The sequence below is a fragment of the Protopterus annectens genome, chromosome 7.part0 (genome assembly GCF_019279795.1).
Source record: "Protopterus annectens isolate FY-2018-M chromosome 7.part0, PAN1.0, whole genome shotgun sequence".
In the NCBI taxonomy this organism is placed as follows: domain Eukaryota; kingdom Metazoa; phylum Chordata; order Ceratodontiformes; family Protopteridae; genus Protopterus; species Protopterus annectens.
Window position 1 is genome coordinate 1539590957 of NC_056739.1, and position 22856 is coordinate 1539613812.

General features: G+C 39.7%; 1 protein-coding gene across 3 annotated transcripts in view; it reads left to right on the plus strand.

Annotated features, from left to right (window-relative positions):
* ACAD9 (acyl-CoA dehydrogenase family member 9) overlaps window positions 1–22856 on the plus strand; it is a 1114604-nt gene that overhangs the window by 14990 nt on the left and 1076758 nt on the right. For all 3 annotated transcript variants that reach the window (XM_044078083.1, XM_044078081.1, XM_044078082.1), the window contains exon 2: window positions 686–779. Coding sequence is in view for 1 of the 3 variants with exons in the window: in XM_044078081.1 (XP_043934016.1) it covers window positions 686–779 (94 nt within the window). In the remaining 2 variants the exon portion in view is untranslated. The remainder of the gene's footprint in view (window positions 1–685; window positions 780–22856) is intronic.

The following is a 22856-nucleotide window of genomic DNA, read 5'->3' on the forward strand; positions in this document are numbered from 1 at the left end:
GAAATGTTGCTTAATAATGGAATTGTGACATTCCCCCTAGTCATGAGGCCTCATTGGACTGAATTGTATGCTGTCTTGATGTTACTTTAGAAGTGCTAGTGAAGTATTAATCCTCTATAGATTAACTTTAGTTGTAGAAGATCTATGCTGTCAAACACACAAATTGATTTGATTGTGGTTACATTGCCATATTTATTACAAATTCACAGTCATTCTGCTAAAAAGTATTAAATAAGACTGTTTTAAGTTGAAGTTGTACTGCATATATATTTTGTGTATGTTAAACTGTCACCTTCATCTCTGATAAACTGTAACTTGCAGTAAGAAATTACGAGCTAGACATGAGGGCCATTTCTTGTTGGGAATGAGAAAAAAATGTAACTGTAGCTGTTTATTTCAGATTTTTCTTTTTTTTTTCTATGCGTACAAGGAACATGTAGTGTTTATATCTTTTGACACTATATCTACTATAGTGCTAGTGCTGAAATAAGTTAAATCATGTTTCGGCTGTAGTGCATTGCCACTATAAAGCAGATAATAAATTGTTGAGTTAAGTTTTTGTATCATGTCTGAAGTGAGATTGTGCTCCAAGGTGCACTCTCACAACTTTAGGGTTAAATTTCTGGCAAACGTCTTGTTTGCCTTACAAAAACCTACTCAGTATTCTTACCTTTTTTTTCTTTAGGAGGAAGTATTCCCATTTCCACAAATAAGTAATGAAGAATTAGAGGAACTCAAACAGCTTGTTGCTCCAGTGGAGAAATATTTTAATGAAGAAGGTAAATTGTTTTAAAGTTCGGTTTACAATTTAAGGAGCACTGTCAGTTGAACTTGAATATTGGTAGCCTGTGTCTACATTACATCTAAGCTGGCTGTGACATGCTTTTATGACTGGCATGGGGGATCTTACTAATCTCAAAGCTGGGGTCATAGAAACTCCTCACAGGAAGTAATCGGGTGAGTGGTGTTAAAGTTATATTGTGAGTTGTTTCATGTAGAGCAGTGCTGCCGTAACTTTTTGTATTAGTGAGCTGCATTGGTCCTCTCATTGGTTTGACGGCTTCAGTGATGCTTAAACTTTACCCTACCTCCATCACCACCCCCAAATAAATGACACAAGACTTCAGAATAGTAGGGGATAGCCTTTAGAGAAAAGTACTCTAACAGAAATGAAACCAACCTGTTATGACTGTAAGAAACAAGAGGAGTGGATTAAGAAAAAGCCATTTCTTTAAGGGGTATAAAGTGAAAGAAAGAAAGAGGGGATGGGTGATAATTCTAATTCATCTATCAAATTCAGATGCCACTAATCAGCCATAACTTGGAACAGGAAATCTTTGTATTTGAAAAACAAACATTGAAAAATGCAGTTTTGTGCCATGAGTACTTGAATACTGACAACTGTTCAGGGATATGTTAACACTACTGTTTACGAGAACGGTATATGGAGGGAGTGGAAACCCATAACATACCAACAGAGTTATTACCAGAATGAGATGAGACTGCAGTCCTTAAGTCGTTTCATCAAACTAGGTATATGGCTGAGTGGTAGTACACTGCACTACTGTATAGAAGTCCCTAGTGTACGTGGTTTCGCTGCACAATCATGATGTGCTTTGTGCATTCTTTAACCCAGAAAACTGGATTCTCTTTTATTATTGGTAAGCAAATCCTCCTCATTAAGAGTTGAATTTGTGCTTGTGTGGCAAAACCAAGACATGGCAGACATGTTCTGTTGTCCAAGCATATGCTTATCTGAACATTTCATATTAGGGTTGGGCAGACAGTGACCATGGGCTGCAGGTTGGCCATCACTGCTGTAAAAGTTGCATTTGCAACCAGGAATCCCAGCTTATCTTTGCCTGATGTTTGTTCGGTTATTCCAGTCATGTATGGCTGCTGTAAAGGATCATTTAAAGGTAGGTGTGATCAGAAACCAAAATAAAAATGATTGTATCTTGAACTGTTGTGCAGTACTTAACACCCTCTAGAATTCTAAATGCTTAGAAATATTTAAACAAGGGCCATGATGATCAGTTGCTTGCATATGATTTGCACAGCAATTGGAAATGCTAATTAAGATTGGAGTTATTTAGAAAGATTTTGTTCTACTTGTAACTCCATTGAATAATTCAGAGTACTTGGCTGATGCTGGGTTCACCACTTTCTGAATGCTGAGCCATGATGAGAACATTGTGTGTGTAAAATGGAACATATAGGGGAGCATATGTACAATACACAGTTAATTTTCAGTTTCTGTTACTGACAGGTGTGGTATTTAAATTTAATTTGTAAAAAATATGATTTTAGATGGTAGCTTTTAGAAGGAAGACAAAGCAAGAAATAACCATGTGGCATCTAAGTTTATAAAGTGCAAATGTGTAAGAATATATTTGTAGGATATCCCCAGTGTTGTAATGGTAACATTCTCCAATGATTTTTTTTTCTTTTTGTGGAGAAATTATTTTGTGCATTACCTTTTCATCAAATTATTCAAACATTTTCAGGCCTATGTAAATAATGTAAATAGTTGATTTAATTTCATTGTTGTTAAAAGTTGTCTGTTCAGTATAATCAATGTATTAGACAGTGTTTATTCTCTTATTTTATCCTTAATAAAAAATATTGGAAAAACATTTCAGCCTAACCCACTACAGTTTGTGTGTGTGTGTGTCGCACTCGTATGATAATTAGCATTAAGGTAGTGACTACGCTGTCCCTTCTAACCCTAAGAAACTGTTATGTACATTGTTCCCTTACTAGCCTCTCCAAACCATTATCCTTCTGTCTTTTTGATATGTCCGCATTATAGGTTCACAAGTAAGTACTAGACATTCAGTCTGCAGACTATCACAAGCCTAGTCCCGCCACTGAAAAAAAAAACATTCAAAGGTTCCCTGTTAACCTCAAGAAGGGCAAGGCAAGATAGGCCAGATGAGAACTTAAAGCTGCCCATCCAATTATCTAGGTATACCTTGAAGGTGGCAAGAGTGTTAGTCTGTTTGACATGTTATGGGAGTTTGTTCCATAAGTGAAGAATACATTGGGATATGAGTCTGTCTCACCAACATGTCTTATTTATTTTTGATGACTGGATGTTTGCAGTACAGTTTGTTCTGTGAAGAAATAGGAGGTCAAAGAGAGTTGGATCTTTCATGTCTTGAAAGAGGAGACACAAATATCAACAAAGGAGTGCCAGTCTGCCCTGACAACTAAGATGTTTGAAACCATTGATCTTTTTAGTTCTGAATCTGAGGTCTCTCTCAAGTTCAGTGATATATTTAGCCAAATATGTGCCAAAAGCTGAATTAAATTCAGTAATGGGTCTGATGAGATACAGGTAAAGGGGAATTTAAACTTCTTTGGATCCTGTGGCATTATCTTTGGAAATTGGATTTTAACTAATTTTGGGCCCAGACAGTGTAATCCCAGTTACTAGGATGTTTTGGAGATTGTCAGGTGTCTTGTATGCTGTTGTGTCCGGATAGATTCAGTGTTAACCCCAGGTATTTCATTGTTACGGTTTGCCCACTTGGTATGATAACTCTCTTGTCAGTGTGAGACCTGCTTAATGTCATGCATGAGGTTCTGGCTTTACTGATTTTAATTTACAGGTGAGACTTTTGTGGGTATGATCTTTGTAGTGTTGGGGCTACCTGTGCAAACCACAGATGTTCTTCATGTTTCACTGTTGCAGTCATTACATTTGGGTAATCTGCTGGCAGGTTGCCCTCAGTCAGCCTGATTAACAAAGTGTTGGGTCCTGCGTCTGTTGCTGTCCCTTCTTTCATGACGTCAGGTCATCAGGGGTATAAAACATGCAGCCGACGCCATTTTCATCAGTCTTTCTTGGCACACGGTGCCCGAAGCAGAAGCAGTTCACAAGTGCCGGTCGGCCAACTCCTGAAATTTTCATTTTCAAGTTTTAGAACCGAAGTCTTCAACCTAAAGCTAAGTACCCTGTTGGGGAAACTTTTTCTTGCTCCTTACCGATGTCAGTAAAAGTTAATAATTGTATTACTTGTGGGAAGCAAATACCTCATAAGGATTTTCATTTGTACTATATTCCTTGCCTAGGCCCTGACCACAATGTGCCTTCTGTCGGTTTTGTGCTAAATTTAATCAACGCACTATTAAGCGGCGGTATATTTTTGCATCTAAATATTTTATCTCAAGATTTAACTATCCAAAAATGTCGGTTAGCAATCCGACTACCAGAATACACAAACGCAAAGAAAAAGACAAAAGACAGACCGAGGTCCAAAACTGATGACGAAGCTTCTCCTAAGCCAGTCACCGGTTCGCCGGTACTCAGTGAGGCACTTTCGTAGCCCCTGATACCAACTACTTTTGATTTGCAGGCCTCTACTGAGACCCATTTGAAGTCCGGTATGCCGCGAGACACTTTAAGTATTGAACCCGCGGATGTCTCTATCTTAGATGGGCCCAGAGCTGCTGAGCAGGCACTGACTTCTGAGGGTGTTTTCAGGCCTAAAGATTTGTATATTAAACCGACGCCATCTTCAAAACCTAGGCCAAAATCAACTTCTGTCTAAAAAACGATGCTTGGGCCACGTGCACAGGCCCCTATGCCTAAAAAACAAATGATCAGAATGGCTGAGGATTTAATTACCTTGATCAGAGGTTCCCAACCCCCTCCTGCTAAGAGGCCTAGGCAAGGCACTGATTATGAATCTTCAGATCAGGTTTCCATTTCTTCTTATTCCTCTTCTGATCAGGAATTCTCTATTCCACCTTATGAGGACTTTGATGCAGAATAATCCACCTCTTCTGCTTCTCCTCCTGAGGATTTTTCTTTTGTCGAAACTTTTCATACTTTAAGGGAACATTTTCATTGGGAGTGTCAGGATTTTTCAGAATCTAAAAAGAGGCTTAGGGAATTTCCTTCTTCCTCAGCATAGGCCTTTGGCTATATCTCCTGTTCTAGACATTGTTGTTTTCTAAGAATCTAGCATGGCTCCTGATTCAATGCCTCTGGCTCCTAGTAAGCCAGACAGATAATACAGGGTTCCTGACTCCCCCAAATCCTTTATAAAAACCCTACTGCTGACCCTGAAACCATTTCTCAGGGCCCCAAGGGTGTTAAGGCTTCTACTGCTAAAAATCCTACCCCTGCTGATAGAGACTCCAGGGCGCTGGATAGATGGGGTAAGAAGGCTTACACGTCTGCAACCTTGGCAATCAGGGCTTTAAACTGTCAATTTCATATGACTAAATATCAGCAGCATGTCATGGGCTTACTTAAACAGAAAATTATTTTGATTTCTGACTGTGTGTAAAATAGCGTTACAGGATTTATTGTATTCAGCTGAACAAGTTGGAAAGCATACTTTGCAATGTGGTTTTGATTCCTTGGAGGCCTCTTGCAGGGCCGCTGTAACTGGATCTGTGATAAGAAGGCATGCTTGGCTCAAAGAGCAAAATCTGCCTGATCATGTTAAAGCAAAATTGTTGGATGCCCCTTTACAACAGGACAGTCTATTTGGTAATAAGGCAGAAGAAGTTTTGAAAAAGATGGAAGACAAAGCTAAATCTATAATATAATATATGAGCCCACGGCAAGCACAAGACAACCAGCAGAATAAATTCCAGTTTAAAAAATGTATAATATTCAGTTACCGCTGATAGTCTATCCACGGAAAAATTATAGCAAAACTGTTTTTCTGTAGTAAAAAACTCACATTCTAGTTAGCAAAGTACTTCAGAATGGCGTCTATTCAAACCGGTTCTCCTGGTATTTCAAAATCAAGAAAAGTCTCTTCAGACTACCATAGACTTAAATATAGGTCCCAAAGGTTACAGTTTTAAGTATTTCAAACCATTGATATAAAATCCAGGAAATAAAACCACGATAATAACAGCAAACAGCAGACAAAAGTTTAATCCATGGGTAGGTTTGAAAAAGCTGTATGCGAAAGCCCACCCCCAGTTTTTTTTTATTTTTTTCGACGGATAGACTACCACGTAACTATATTATACATTTTTTAAAGCTAAATCTATGCAAACTGTAAAAGATTTCCTACAAGTGCAGCCGCCCAGGTTCAGTAGGCACTGGCCTACTAAGAACTGGTCCTTTCCAGTACCCACCAGAGCCACTCAGGTCAAACCCAGGCACTCCAAAGGCTCCAGGTTTCAGTCACAAGGAAATTATAGAACAAAACAATGGGGTGCCTCCACCTTCAAATCTGGAAGTAGCAAGGCACCTCCCTACGGTAAACAGTCTCAATGACTTTCCTCTGCCATCTCCGAGCACGTATCTTTTGGCAGCCCCTTTGGGGGGAAAACTAGCACTTCATGCACAAAATTGGCACTTAATTACCCAGGACAAGTGGGTTTTAAATGTAGTATCCCAGGGATACAGATTTCATTTCCACAGGTTGCCAATTCCAAACGGATGGCCAGATCTGCCTCCAAATCAGTGGGCAGAGGCCCAGAACCAAGTTATGCCCCTCATGAATATGGAGGCTATTCAACCAGTACCAAAAAAGGAAAAGGGACAAGGTTTTTATTCAAGACTTTTCCTGGTACCCAGAAAAGACGAATCATGGCATCCAATTCTGGACTTATCCATTCTAAATACATTCCTGGACATTCCAGAATTCAAGATGCTGACTCTACAACAGTTGCTGCCTATGCTAGGCAAGGATGCCTAGTTGGTAACTCTAGACTTAAAATAGGCTTACTTGCATATCCCAATCAGAGAATCTTGCAGCAGATACCTCCGCTTCAAAGCAGGCTATTTGCATTACCAGTTCTCTGCACTGCCCTTTGGCTTATCTACTGTGCCCAGTTCTCTGCACTGGCCTTTGTCTTATCTACTGTGCCCACAGTCTTCACAAAGTGCCTGGCACCAGTAATTGCATTTTGCAGACAAACATTCAAATTTATCCTTATCTCGATGATTGTCTAATTCAGGCAGAAAACAAGGATGCTCTTCTACAGCATCTGGCATTTGTAAAAAGGCTTCTAACTTGCCTAGGGTACACCATAAACGAAAAGAAATCACAACTGGTACCCTCTCAAATAATTACATTCCTGGGTGCAAGCTTGAATACAATTGCCCAGATTACTTACCTCATGCCAGAAAAACAAATCCAGTTGATGACTTACTTCAAACAAGTGGCTACAAAAATCCAGTTATCTGCAAGACAAATTCTGCAGGCCTTGGGGTTCATGGCTTCTTCCATTCTACTAATTCCATATGCAAGACTGCTTATGAGGAAATTTCATTGCTACCTAAAAAGCTTATGGAGTCAACATTGTCACAGTCTGGAAACAATGATTCCTATCATTCCTTGCCTGTAGCAAGAGTTCCTATGGTGGGCAGAGACCTGTCACCAAAACAAGGGACTGTCATTCATTCCACCCCCTGCCACCCAATCCCTGACTACAGACGCATCAGATTATGCTTTGGGGGGGGGGGGCACATATGGCAGGGAGATGCATTCAAGGTGAATGGAGCCCAAATCAAATGCACCTGCATATCAACCAGAAAGAGATGCTAGCTGTACAGAATGCTCTGATGGCCTTCAAGGACTTTCTTCATCCAGGACAACTACTGATAAAGACGGACAACACCACAGTCATGTGGTAAATAAGCAAGCAGGGGGTACCCATTCCTACCCCCTTTGCAGACTAACCATGGCTTTGTGGAACACAGCCTTGACTTAACAAATACATCTACAAGCTCAATTCCTGCCAGGAAAGAAAAATATTCTGGCAGACGAACTAAGCAGAAATCTCATGGACCCACATGAATGGAAACTGGATCCACAAATCTTCAGCATGTTGACATGTAAATGGGAGAGCCCAGACATAGATCTTTTTGCCTTACCCCAAAACTATCAGTTGGACAAATTCTGCACAAGAATCCTTCACAAAAAAGCTTGGAAAGTGGATGCTCTATCCTTCAGCTGGAAAAACCTATCAGTCTATACCTTTCCCCCCCTCTGCCTTTGCTCTCCAAGATATTACTAAAAGTCAGACAGGAAATACCAAAAATGATTCTGATTGCTCCAGACTGGCCTCGCCAACACTGGTACCCGCTCCTACGCAATATGTCACACCTTCCTCCGTGGTACCTGCCTCAGACACCTTATCTACTGTCTCAGCAGAACTGTCAAATTCTGTACACTCAGCTCCAAACTCTGAATATTCCAACATGGCTAATTAACTAATTTCACCAGTTACATCTCTCAGCAAACCTGTGATGGATGTCATTTTGGAAGCTAGAAGGCCTAGTACTAGAAAATTTTATGCTGATAAATGGAAAAGATTCTGTGCCAGGAACCAGGCACAAGGAATAAGCACAGCAATGTCCAGTATTCCTCAGATTCTGCAATATTTAACTGAGATGCTTCACAAGGGCCTGTCTTTCTCTTCCATAAAAATCCATGCCTCTGCCATTTCAGCTCATTACAACACAAAGCCTCCCCTCTTTTCTCATCCTCTGCTAAAGCAGTATCTCAGAGGGGCCAAAAATTTAAGACCTCCCAGGAGAGCACCAACTCCTGTATGGGACCTGAATTTTGTGTTGGAAAAGCTCACCCTACCTCCTTTTGAGCCAGCTGCTACTGCAGACATAACATTTCTCTCTTGGAAGACAGCTTTTCTTTTAGCAGTCACTTCAGCTAGAAGGATTTCAGAACTACAGGCTCTCATGGCAGTGGAGCCTTTTATTATTTTCTACCCAGACTGGGTGGCGCTCGGGACCAATCCATTCTTTATGCCTAAAGTGGTATCTAGTATGGCTCTTAATCAGACCATTCATCTGCTGACTTTTTTCCCAAATCCACAGAACAAGGGGGAGCGGATTCTGCATTTATTGGATGTACACATTCTACTTAAACAGGACAAAATCTCTAAGAAAATCTGAGCAACTACTGGTGGCATTTGCTGCAGGGGCAGAGGGAAAGGCTATTTCAAAACGGACTATTTTAAAATGGATAAGCCATTGTATTTGTTTCTGCTACATGCATCATGGTAAACCTGTCCCCAAGGGGATCATATCCCATTCCACCAGGGCTGCATCTACTTCTGCAGCCTTTCTCAGAGGGGTTCCTACCAGAGACATTCTAGAAACTGCCACCTGGAGCTCAGTTCATACGTTCACCAAACATTACCATTTACCTCTCTTCTCTAAATCCAGAGCAGGCTTTGTCACTGCTGTCCTGCAGGGCCTTTTAGCTGCTCCTAATGCTGTATAATTCCATCCTCCCAACCATAGCTTTGGGATTCTACCCAAATGTAATGACTGCAACAGTGAAACATGAAGAACATAGTACAGTTGTGTACACTTACCATAAATGTAGATGTTCAAGTGTATTAATTAAAATAAAAAAATGTATGATAAAAAATATATATATATAAATATGTATACATATATATGTAAAAATATATATGTATCCCTATACATTGACATTTTATATGATCAATTTGTACACCTAACATTTAAATATGCCACGGTGAAGAATTATATAATACATTGTTACAAAGTTGAAAAGCTTACTTTAACTTATAAATACTTAAAAATTGCAAACAGCAACATTTACTATACATTAGTAATTAATAAATATGGGTAAATTGTACTTTTTATCATACAATTTTTATTTTAATTAACTTGTTGACATTTGTGATACATTGGGATATAAATGCGTTATCGATTGCTACTTTAGTTTTTAATGTTGTAGCAAACCTTTTAAAGTGTTTATAGCTTTAAGCTACATTGTTGCTGCATGGGTGGGGTATTAAACCACGTCATTTTATTTGTGTTTAAATTAATTCAGATGTAATTGTATTCACTTCTGAAGAAGTTTGCTTTAGTGCAAATGAAAAGCGCTTTAAGTAAAGTTTGGTTCGGAAAGACCTGCTCGTGTTGTTTTTGTTTTATAAAGATGAATGTGCCAGATTAAAAGAAATGATTTAGAGAGAAAATACACAGGTAACATTATAGATGAAATAATTAATGCAGTAAATAGAGAGGAGATAAATATGCTCCAATTCTTGGCAAAGTGAATATTAACTTGAAGTCTATTAAATCTACAATTCGTGACAATAGTAGTTTTAAGCAGGTAACGGAAGAAGGAGAACGTTTAGCATATGTAGGTGCATTTGTAATGAACTACAAAAGAAAGGACAAAAAAACATGATTTAGTTAAACGTTTAATTGTTGTAAAGTTTTACGTTCTCCCTGCTTGCTTTAGTTTGAGAATATTAAATTTCATCTTTCGATTCCTGGGCTGGTGATATATTTCTGTTATGCCTCTGCAGTAATTTTACTAAGCTTCAGATCATCTGAACAGACATTGAAAAAAATATTTTTTGTAATCAAAGGATCACTAGTGTATGAGCGATCCCTGTGCTACACTCCTCAACAGAGAATAACATTTTGAGGTATGACTATTAATGTCAGCTGCTCAGATTTTATTACTAAACTGGCTATAAATCCGTCTTGGCAAATGATATCCTGGACCCAAGTTCCTCAGTTTTATCCTAAGTAAATTATGGTCAATCATGTCAAAACCCTGAATAAAATTTATATAAACCTCACCCACTTAAAGGTTATATTGTGCTCTAAAGAGGAAGTCTCATTGCACTTTTTTCTATCTTTTTTTTTAAATCATCATATTTGAAGTTGTAACTTGAGTAGGCTTGCATACATTTAACAGAAACAAAGACGAACTATACAAGTCTTTTTTGTCATTGTCTTGCAGTGTACATACATTTTCTTTTTAATTCAAAATTAAAATGATATTTTATGTAACTTGCTTACTTCCTGCTTTTCTTTAAGTCTCACTCCTGCTGAATATTATTTTGCATGTATCGTTCCAACAGATTCCACTTACTTGTATGAAATTTGTTCTTTCCCTTTTCTAAATATCCCACATCTGGATTTTTTTATCCCTTTTACAATATCTAGAACTTCCTTTACATGAGGATAGATTTTGATTTTCTAGGTATTGCTATATTGGCAGCCAGTAGCATTAAACTTGGACCTTATGTCCAGGAGGCTGTATTATGTCAAGGCAGTTGGGATCCCATATTAAAAGAATCCTTTCCATAGCTAAAACAATTTGCTCCCCCAACATTTCTGACTAGTACTTTATAGGGAATTTTTAATTTCTGCCACATTGTTACATTCCCAAAATATTTTCCTACTCTTTTTCTCATTATACCACCAGCAGCATTTGCTGTCTACTTGAGGGAGAAATCCCTAAAATTTGCTTGAGGTACAAAAATATCTTTACAAATACTTCCAAGCAAATATCAAACTTTCTTAACTTTGTTGCATACTTGGGAGCCATATATATGTTTTCCTATTTGTTCCTTTGTAAATTGACTTTCCATTCTCGCTTTCAATTCTTTTCTAATCTCGACTGATTTGATTTTTATTCCTGTCATGCAATGTTTTATATGCCCTACTATTTATCCTTTTTTTAAAACAATAGCTTCTTTTCTAGCCCCAACTTAAAAAAAAAAAAACACACTAGAGCTGGTCTTTCGCTTAGCACTCTCTATCCCTTTTTCTTTGCCTATACTTTATTAGTTCCTGGTAGAAAAAGTCTCTAACCTGCAGTCCAACTTTGGTTTGGCCTCTTCCAACTCTGTTACCTTTCCCTCCATACTTAATTGTTCTCAATACTTTGGTTCCTTTGCTAATTTTCTTCTGTAAATTCCATCCTTCTCTTCCTATTGTCGTTAGCCCTGATTGCATTCATGGTTAGATCTCCTTTCTTAATTTTTGTGTTTAATTTAGTTTGAGTACTTTCTGCTATTTTATAAATATAGGTTTTTGTATGATGGTGGTTATTCTCCCTACTCTTTCACTATTTCTTTACTTCCTTCCTTCCCCGTTTTACCATCATCCCTTTCCACTTTGATTTATAACCTTCTGCTTATATGTCATGTCTAAGCCTTACTGTAAAATATACCTTTAAATCAGGTAATCCTAAGCCACTTTTGCTGTAAGGGGAGAGTCAGTTTATCCCATTTATCTCTTGCTTTCTTTCCTTCCTTCCCAAATAAATTCCTTTAATTATGGTCCACAGCTTCTCCTAGTTGACTAAAAAAATGCCTGACCTATTATAATAAAGTGACTACAAACATTTTCACTGCTTGGACCTTACTATCCATAGCAAAGAGCTTCCAGTGTATCAATTTTTGTATTATCTTTTTCTTTAGTGTCTTCCCACATGTCTTTCTGCCATAATAAAATACTTTTTAATCCATATACATAAATACGTCATTTTATTATATCTCCATAAGGGCTCCCTATTGAAATATTGGCACTCAAAATGCTGAGTGCCGACACTCTGGGGGAAAAAAAGATCATAAATACAGGAGAAGAGTGAATCTCTTGTATTACTCATCTCCTTTAAAATTCTTTATGGCAAGGGCAACACCCCCCCCGCCCACTCCCCTGAACTTACATATCCTAACTCTGAGATTGTCATACCACATAGGAAAGGAATATTCAGAGAAATGACCATTTCAGACTTAATATGTGTAAGTTTTTTTTATTATTATTCAGTCTGTGTTTGGGGACTTGCTGTAGAGAATTTTGACATTTCATATGTCAGCTTTACTCCCTGGCCTTTGATGAAAAGAGCACCTGTGCCCAGTAGGACTTTACAATAAAGCATTACTTGGGGTGTAGCTATCAATATAGGGCAGCTGCTCCTGTTTGGAAGGGTAAGTAAATGGTTGTCCCTCGTAAGTATTGTTGAACCAATTCATGTCTGGATACAAAGTTTACTGGTACAACCTTTGTGTTTTTTCATTGTTTTATAGTCTTAAAAAGATTTGAAGCTGCCTCAAAATTTTCCACAACACTGACATGTACAAAATAATATCAACTGCAGACCAACAAATTTTCTTCATTATCATACCAGTTGCATCCCTGAATTTGTGGATGCTTTATTTTCTTTGCTTATGTCTCTAAATATAAAACAAGTAACAAAGGGGAAAGGGAACATTCCTGCTTGGTTCTTCTGTTCAAACACAGTTTGTTGGAGACCTTAATATTTGATCTGAAGTAGGAGATTCATTTGTCTGCAACCTGTGGGTTATGGATCCGATATCGGATCCGAACCGGCATGGTTTACCAGCTATGGATCCAAGCTCTCAGCTCCTCCCCTCACCCATAATGCCCTGCTCTACCCTCATGACCTCAGATCTCGTTTGCCGCGCATGGTGACCAGATTGTGTTTTTCCAGCTCTCCAGCTAAGTGCTATATTTAGTGTTTAAAGTACTCAATTTTGAAATTTTTTGGTTTAGTCCCTCCCAGACGTTCCACCCGGTCAACGGGAGGCCGCTTTGGCAGAAATTGGCCATCTGCTAAAGAAAAGAGTCATCCAGCCCGTCCCCCCAGACCAGATCGGATCAGGGTTCTACTCCAGGTTCTTTTTAGTGCCAAAAAAGATGGGGGATCTAAGACCAATTTTAGACCTTTCTCTCTTGAACCTGGCAGTTCCCAAGGAGAAGTTCCGAATGGTCACTCTGCAATCTATTCTCCCCTTCTGGGAGAAAATCACTGGATGTGTTCCATAGACCTCAAAGATGCACTACCACATTCTAATGGACAGGCGCCCAGGAGGTTTCTCCGCCTCCGCTGGGAGCCAGTCACTACCAGTTCGGGTCCTTCACTTTGGTCTCATCACAGCCCCCAGGGTGTTCACCAAAGTATTAGCAGTGGTAGCGGCCCACCTGAGGCTTCAGGGGGTGCAGGTCTTTTCCTACCTGGACGACTGGCTCCTTACCGCCCCAACAAGGCATCTACTACTATTGGTGCGAGACTCCTTTCTCCCAGTCTGGGCATCACTATAAATACAAAGAAATCCAACCTAGCACCCACACAGCTCATAGATTTTATAGGGGCCAGGTTAGACACAAGGAGCTTGAAAGCCTTCCTCACTGCGGACAGAATTCAAAATCTGCAGCTCCAGGTGCGGGCCATTCTCCACTCAAGTTCAGTTCCGGCGGAGTTGGTCCTGAGGGCTCTAGGGTCCATGGCGTCGGCTATAGCACTTCTTCCTCTCGCCAGGCTCAATATGCGCATCCTCCAGTGGACTCTCTTAGTACAGTGGTCGTACCTTGCTCTTCCTATGCATCATCCCATTGCGATCAGCAAGGCTTGCAAGCGGTCCCTCCTGTGGTGGCTTCACTCCAGATCTCCACGGAGGCCGCCCATTTTGTGCTTCTCCCCCTCTCGCCACGGTGACCACGGACGCCTCCTGCCTCGGGTGGGGGGGGCATTTTGCAGGCCGGACCGTCCAAGGCACGTGGAACGATTCAGAGACCTTACTGCATATCAACGTTCTAGAGATGAGAGCAGTGCTCTTAGCGTTGCTAGCACTTCAGGACTTTCTTCCCTTGGGAACAATTGCGATTCAATCGGGCAACATGTCGGTTGTTTGGTATATCAACAAGCAAGGAGGAACCAGGTCTTACCCTCTTTGTCGAGAAGCCATGAGAGTTTGGGAATGGGCAATCTCCACCAACTGCTTTCTAATAGCAATGCACATTCCGGGTCGGTCCAACATCCTGGCGGACAAGCTCAGTCGCACCATTCTGACCCCTTACGAGTGGTCTCTCAATACTCAAGTAGCGGAACGCATATTCGCACGGTGGGGAACTCCTTCATGCGATCTTTTTGCCTCTCCCTCAAACACCAAGTGCGACAGTTTTTCGCTCTGATACCTCCTCCAGGAGGTTCCCAAGAGACGCTCTGGTGCATGCTTGGCCACCCAGTCTTCTGTATGCTTATCCCCCTTGCCTCTGATGCTCCAAGTTCTTCAGAAAGCCTCTCGGTGGGTGCAGAATGATTCTCATTGCTCCGTTTTGGCCTCGACAGATCTTGTTCCCTTCCTAAGGTCTCACTCGGTGAATCCCCTTGGATTCTAGATCCCATTCGGATCTGATATCTCATCCATCCTGCCTATCTCCTCCGAACCTGGACAACCTGAAGCTGACCGCTTTGCTGCTCCAGTTCCACTCTTGATCAGGACTCCGGTATTTCGCTCCTGTTAAGGCGATCCTGGTGGCAGCTCATAAACCGTCCACTAGGAAAGTCTACCGTAGCAAGTGGAAACGGTTTTCTTTGTGGCGGAGCGGCAAGGCCTGAACCCTTCACAGTTCCTCTCCCTTTAGTGCTTGATTTCTTAACCACTCTTTTTAACGATGGTGCCAGCAGTTCCACAGTCAAAGTACAACTTATGCAATTTCACATTATCACATTGGTCATGACTCCAGTCCACTCATGTCGGCCAAGTTGTGTAAAACTTTCCTTAAAGGTACTTTCCTTCTCAGGCCCCCTGTAAAACAAGCGGTTCCTCCCTGGGACCTTTCCTTAGTTCTCCAGGCCTTGACCGCCTTGAACCGGCAGCCACGGTAGATCTCAAATTCTTGTCGCTCAAGACTGCCTTCTTAGTAGCCATTACTTGCCAAGAGAGTTTCAGAGCTCCAAGCATTATCAGCTAAACCTCCTTACTTGGTCTTTCATCCAGACCGTGTTTACCTCAGGACCAACCCGTCCTTTCTTCCTAAAGTAGCTTCTGAAGCAAACATTAATCAATCCATTAACCTCCCTGTTTTCTTTCCTAAATATGAAAACAAAGGTGAATACAAGCTTCACTCCTTAGATGTTCACAGGCAACTTAGATTTTATCTAAACAGAACGGCTGGTCATAGGCAATCCGACCAGTTGTTCATTTCCTTTAATTTAATCTCAAGCCAATTTCTAAAGTCTCTCTGTCTCGCTGGATTTCACAATGTATCTTATTGGCTTATCAAGCTTCAGGAAGGCCCGGTGTACACCATTCAACCCGGTCAGTCTCTACCTCGGCAGCCTTTAAGGCTAGGATTCCTCTAGATGATATTTGTGCAGCAGCCACGTGGGCTTCATCTCATACTTTTATTTCCCACTACAAGTTGGATCTTGCATCTAGGGGTAGAGCATCATATATCCTTCCATGATGGCCCAAGATTCAGGTAGCTGGGGACTCTGTCCCACAGGTTGCAGACAAATGAATCTCCTACTTCAGATTTAGAAGTTATGTACTCACCATAACGTTCTTTCTGAGTAGGTGTATTCATTTGTCTGCAACCATCCCGCCCTCCTATGCCCCTGGCCTTTCAGTTTCCTGCATATGGTGTGTTACCCTTTTCAGGGTGTTCTTGCTGTTGGCAAACTCGATCTGAGGTCATGAGGGTAGAGCAGGGCATTATGGGTGAGGGGAGGAGCTGAGAGCTTGGATCCATAGCTGGTAAACCATGCCGGTTCGGATCCGATATCGGATCCATAACCCACAGGTTGCAGACAAATGAATACACCTACTCAGATGGAACGTTATGGTGAGTACATAACTTCTAATTTCCAACCCTTGGCATATCCTCTTTTTTGACACTGTTATTATGTCAGGGAACACATTTCCATTGCCCTACTCATAAAATCCCAGTAGAGTCTGTCTCATGCTTTTTCTGCATCAGCACCTACCAATAGTAGTGGTATTTTCATAATACCCTGCTTCCTTTTGGATCATCATTGTTCTGATAATGTTATATGTTTGCCTCCTCTCCACAAAACCATGTTCATCCAAGTCTATCAACTTTTGTAGCAAATTTGTCATTTTCTTATCTAATGTAGGCATGCATGTTTTGTATTAGTGGTATAAAATTGAAATGGGCCCACATGAAGTGAGAACTGAAAGGATATTATACTCTTTGGCTAATATAACACCACTACTTTCTTCCAAGATACTGGTACCACTCATTTTAAAGTATTATTAAATAAAACCTTCTAGAGCTTCACTTACTTTATTCCTAGCTTACAGATTTCTACAGAAATGCCATCCGCTCATGGAGAATTCTGTATTGATTTAATATATCACTGGTTTTTTATCTCATCTCTTTCTACATTGGCTATTAATTGTTGTCTTTTCTTCTTCTCTTCTTAGCATAACTAAGTCTTCCATAAATATTTCCATTTGTGCTATTTTTGGTTTTCCCATTCCTCTGCTTTATACAGATTTTCATACAATTTCTCAAATATCCCTAATACTTTTATAGGATATCTAGTTATTTTCTGACTGTATGCTTCCTCTGTTTAGTTACAACTCCTCCTACTTTCTGTTGCTTAATTTTTCTTGTTTTAAAAGTATTTATGATTTAGAATTATCAAAAAAATGCTTACAAAAAACTTTTTAAACTTGTGCATATTATCCAAATACACTCTTATTGTTGCTTTAGCGCTCTACAGTTGCTCATCATCTTGCTTTGTGAGATTGCCCTTCTTCTATAATACGTTAACCTTTGTCAACACCTCTAAATTCTTATTAATTTCTCACAATGCTTCCTTTCCTATTTCTTGCATGTTTAAGCTCATTTTCACCTATTCCACTCAGTAGCTGCCACTTAAAATTAATTTGTCTTTTTAACAACTCTTGAATCATATTTACTATCTCTTCTTTAAAGTCTTCTCATTTTAACAGGTAAGTAGGAAAGTGCTAATGTCTCCTGTTTAGATAATTACCCTGGATCTTTTGTTATTAGTGAATGATCTGATAAGTTATTTAGTAGGCTTCAGAATGCTGCTGTGAGTTAATTTCTATCAAAGTTAGCCCAGCTATTGTATCTTTGGGAATAATATGTAAATTCTCTCAGTGTTCATACTATTAAATTCACATCTTAAACACCAAATATTCCCATATAATTTTGAAGTCTGTCCTCTTTTGTAATGTTCTCCTTTCTAGGTGCCCCTGATACTGCCTCACTATTACAAATCAGTTTGTAGTCCCCACGCATATAAACATTCTGTTTTACTGAAAACTTTTTCTTCTGAAATTTTCCTAAGCTCCTTGATAGTTTTAAGTGGAAAATAAATACACACTATATGTCAGTTATCCCAATACTACCCAAATCTGCAGTTAATATCTCTTACCCCTTTTCTAATTGTTATTACTCCCCTTTCCCTTTGTTTATGATACTCTTGACATAATATTCACCTTGAAATCATTTTGTCAAATTCACTTGTCCATTTTTTATCCATTTCGTGTCCATCTTTTCATCATTGCTATTTGTACCCTACCCTTGATAATGTAATCCAGTGATCTATGATTTTTTGCTATACATGTAAAGCCATTTACATTCCATGTTAATACTGACAAGGCAGATGTTCTGATAAAAAAGTTTTTACTCCCACATATTGTACATGACTGTTTTGAATATATGTTTCCAATCTGAAACTGACATGCACACGGAAATGGTTGGCAGGCTGATTTTGTATGTTGTTGCTACTTCTCATCTCTGTTTGAACCCAGACTTTTTGCTTCGATTAACATTCTCAAGAAAGGAAAACAAATACATTTTAAAACCTTAACCCATGTAGTTTATAGCAAACACACAAAGCTATAAACACATTCCAGAAAGGAAATTTATCCCCCCAAATAGGAGCAGCTGCCCTATATCCATAACTTTGACCCCAGGTATTGTTTATTGTAAAGTTAGTTAACCATGCTAAAGTGCATGTTAGAGCCAGAGTTCCCATTTATACACATCACTATCTGTTTGTGTCTTATCTCTAGTCTCCCCAGATATGAAAAACAACTTGCATGTTTTAGTAAACATTAACTTTTTATATCTAAGAAAATGTGCATTGGCTACCTTTTAAAAAAGTAAAGTAAATTCTGTACTGTTGTATTTTAATGCATTAACATACCAGGCAACTTGGGGAGGCAACTGCTTCTCATAATTCTTTACTGTCCATACTTCAGCTAAACTAGTTTCTTCATTCCCTTCTTTAACTCCTTCTTGCTTCTCCCTTTAATTTCCTATCCTCCAAATAACATGTCTAGTTCCTACACCAAGACTATATTAAATTCAAAATGCCTTTGACTGCTGCCCTCCTACCATCCAGACTTGATTCCTGGAAGCTCTCAGAAATTATTCTAAACATTTTTTTTCGTTATGTTATTGTTGGCTTTTAGAAACTACCTAGAAGAGTCACCAGCCCAGGTATATTACACTCAAGCAGCATATCATCCTTCTCTACAGCAGTCTCCTTTTCCATCTCAATCACCCATATCATCACTACTATCCTTCTGTCTATCTCATAATTCACCCATATTTCTAGTTCACTTCTTGCTAACATTACCTCTGAACTACTTGGCTATACCTTGTTCAAGATTGTTACTGCTACATATTCTTACTTCTTCTCAGTACCAGCTTCCTCTTAATAAGATTGTTCAGACTCTGTATGTTCCACATTGCAGACTTCTCCCCCCTCACCTTCCTTCTTCCTCCATGTTGCCCCAATTCAGTGTGAACTAGACTGCAAAGGTTCTTGTGGTGTCAAGAGATCATGAATACTTGTTCCTTTCAGGCTTCAGGTTGGTCTGGATACCTTTAAACCCATGCACATTCAATGAAGGCCAGTAGTCTTCCTCACTTCTGATAAATCTTGTTTCTCGCCCTCTTCCTCCTCCTACATTACCTCAACATGCCTCTCTTCCATCTCTCACTGTCAGTCAGTACTTTTCATGCACCACACCCACCTGACTATTATGACCTTTCACCCCTACCCCTTAGAAAAAGGCCCAAGATTTTAAATGTTTAGATGGCTGGTGCTCCTTCCCATGGAGTAACTTAATATTTTACAGTTGTGCAAAATTTCTAGATTTCTCCGTTTACTTATTTGGCTTATTCTAGACATAGTAGAAAGCCTTACTTTTTTGTTTATACAGAAAATAAGCAAGATGAGATGCATCCTGGAGTGATTTATATTTTTCAGCCACAGCTTCACATTCTAAAAAGGGACTTTCTGTTCCCAGGTAATGACCTGCTTCAACTATTCATTCCTTACTAAACCTGAATACTTAATTTCTTCTGGAAACTTATCAGGAATTTTTTTAGTGACTACCTTTCTTCTTAACTGTAAGCAGCTAAGCATGCTTGTATGGCATTCTTTGTTAAAGCAAGAAAAGGGGCATGGTTGCTTTTGTACGACCTTGAGGAATATTTTGCAGTTCTAGGTTGACATCCTTCAGATGAAACTTAGCAGTACATCCCATATGCATGAGTTAGGGTAACTTTGGTGGATTACATTACATCAGGTTTGCTTAGTGGCAGATAGTGAGCCTTTCTAGTCTGTCCTCCTAGATTCCTCCATCCCTACCTAATCCTTTTTCCACTTCTACTTTGCCCTCTTGAATGCCTTTCTTGACTGTCTCGCTCTCTACCACCAGCTCCAACAGTGAATTCCATAGAACCAATGTTCTGTCTTTCAAAAAAGTATTCATTGAAATCTATGAAGTATTTAGCCCTGCAATCTGTTGCCTGGACCCTATCCTTCCCTCTCTGACCTTTCTGTTAAGAATGAACCTTTCACATCTCCCTGACATGATTATGAGCACCAGTGTTTTGTCCCACAACGTCTTCTGGTCTGAAATAAAAAGAGCTGTAGCTTCTCCAGACTAGTCAAATTCCTTTGTCTATCCAATATATCTTTCTAGGTACTTCCTTCTGGATTCTTTACAGCAGCCTGATGTCCTTTTCTTTATATGTCCTCCAGAACTGCATGCAATATTCATGGTGTGGTGTGATCAAGGCCCTATAGACTGAAAGCATTGCCTTTTTGCTCTTGGAATCTGTCCCAGTGAGGGTGCACCTCAACATTCTATTAATTGCTGATACTGCCATGTAACTTTGCTGCTGGTTATTCAGTCCAGGTGCATGAACCAAGTGCAGTACTTTATACTTGTTTGTATCGAAACTCAGACTTTCTGCCCTCTTGTTTAGACTTCCCATCTCTTTTGCTCTTCTCCCCTCCCCCACTGCTACACCTATCAGTGAAGAGGTTTATCCTGTTCTGTATTTCATCAGGCATATCTATGAGAAACACCGGACTCGGGGCAGACAGTTCTGATACTTTGCTAGTTACATTTCCAATTCCGCACATTGTCCCCTTCATCACAACCCTCTGTGATTTTACCTTTCAACCACACAGCCGTCCAGTTCCTCAGTTTTTGGTTGTGCCACTAACCCCTTCAGTTTTCTTATTAGCCTCTTTTATGGGACCAAGTCAAAGGCCTTGTGGAAGTCCAGATAGACCATGTCTTCTGGTACTTCCTGTTTAAGTTCATCTGTAATAAAATTGAATCGGGGTTGTCTGTCATCTCCTTTATGATCCTGTGTTAGATGCCATCATGGAGACTATTGTCCTCTGCAAACACTACTTGCCTTTCTGTCAGGATTCTTTCTATTAGTTTCCATGCCTGGCTTTCCCTTGACATTGTTGTTAGTTAATGGTCTTTGGTTTCCTTAATTCATGTTTTTTCCTCCCATGTGCTAAGGGTACCATGAGTCTCATCTTCTAGTCCTCTGGCACTGTTGTACTAGACAGTGATGATCACCATCAGGGGTCTGTCAACAAACTGGATAGATTTCTGAAGACTCTGGATATTAAAAATTTTGTTGCAGTTATTGAAAATGATACAGGTGTATTTTATAGTACACAAACTTCCTGAGGAAAAAAGTACTATAGAAAAATACATAATTTTACACAAAAGTTGTACTACAGAATATAGCCAACCAGAAAAACTTCTTATATACTGATCACCTCTAATTGCAAAACAAAATAACTGTTTTTATATGTATTGTTTTTGGTCCATTGTCTGCTGACCATCAGGCTTCTTAAGGGGCCTTCATCCAGTTAGCCATGAGGTTGCTTTGTGTTCTTGTACTGCACTCAGGCAGTGAGAGCATTTTTCATTTATGAAATTAAGCCACACATCCTGTGGTGATGTGAGCACTTGCTCTTCACAGAGAATGCCATATATACTTCCTCATGCCTCATGCAAGTGCTCCCTTGCATGTGCTGACAGGGGATGTCACCACCTAGTTGGTCCGTCACTCTTCCCTCCACTGCCTGAGCTTCTACTCTACAGTGGTGTCCTTTCAGTAGAACCGTTGCATAAGCTGAGTGAAATACATAGAGCTAGCAATCCCTACCACAATGAAACATCATGGAAAATTTAGATGATGGCCCTCTATTATAAGTAAACCATACATCAAAGAAACACCTTAAGTGATATTGTAGATCCAAAACCTGTCTTCTCAAGGATAATTCAAAAGGTTTACAAAAAAAACTGAAAAAAATTCTGTTCCAGTAAAGTAGCCCACGAACTTAGGCTGATCACTTAATCCAAGTATAATTATAAATCCTCCTTTAACTTTGCTAAACAACTAAGCAGCTGTAGCCCTACATTACATTGAATTTGTTTATAATGATGCCTGCCATTCAGACCCTATAAAGATTGCCAATATATCTTCGTAAACAAATTTAGTGCAAAGTTCATCCCTAATATTTCTGTCCAGAACCTTGATGTATCTGAATTCCTAACTCCTCAGTTATCTCTCAAAATAATTTACTGAAAGGATTTCCAAGATGGCTGCACATTGATCAACATCTTAATTTTAGCTCTCACATTGTGAAAAAAGAAACTGATAGGTAAGGGTCAGTAATTCATAGGATCATAGGAAGTTACAGGCTAACCCTTACAAGCCTAGCCAAGGTCTACCATTATTTCCACAATCAGCATCTAATGCCAGTGTCCAAGAGAGATACTGGTGGAACCCCTGGATGAATTTACGGTTACCCATCCAATCGTCCAGATCTCATTTTGAAGAGTGCTAATGAGGTTCTTTGTTTGACATGAAGTGGGAGTATGTTTCAAAGGTTTGGTAACCTGTGAGAGACAAATCTGCCCCTCCTGCAGGTTCTGTTGATGTCACATACCAGGTTAAGGTCTTTAGAGCTAGTAACCTGTGTACCATTTGCCTT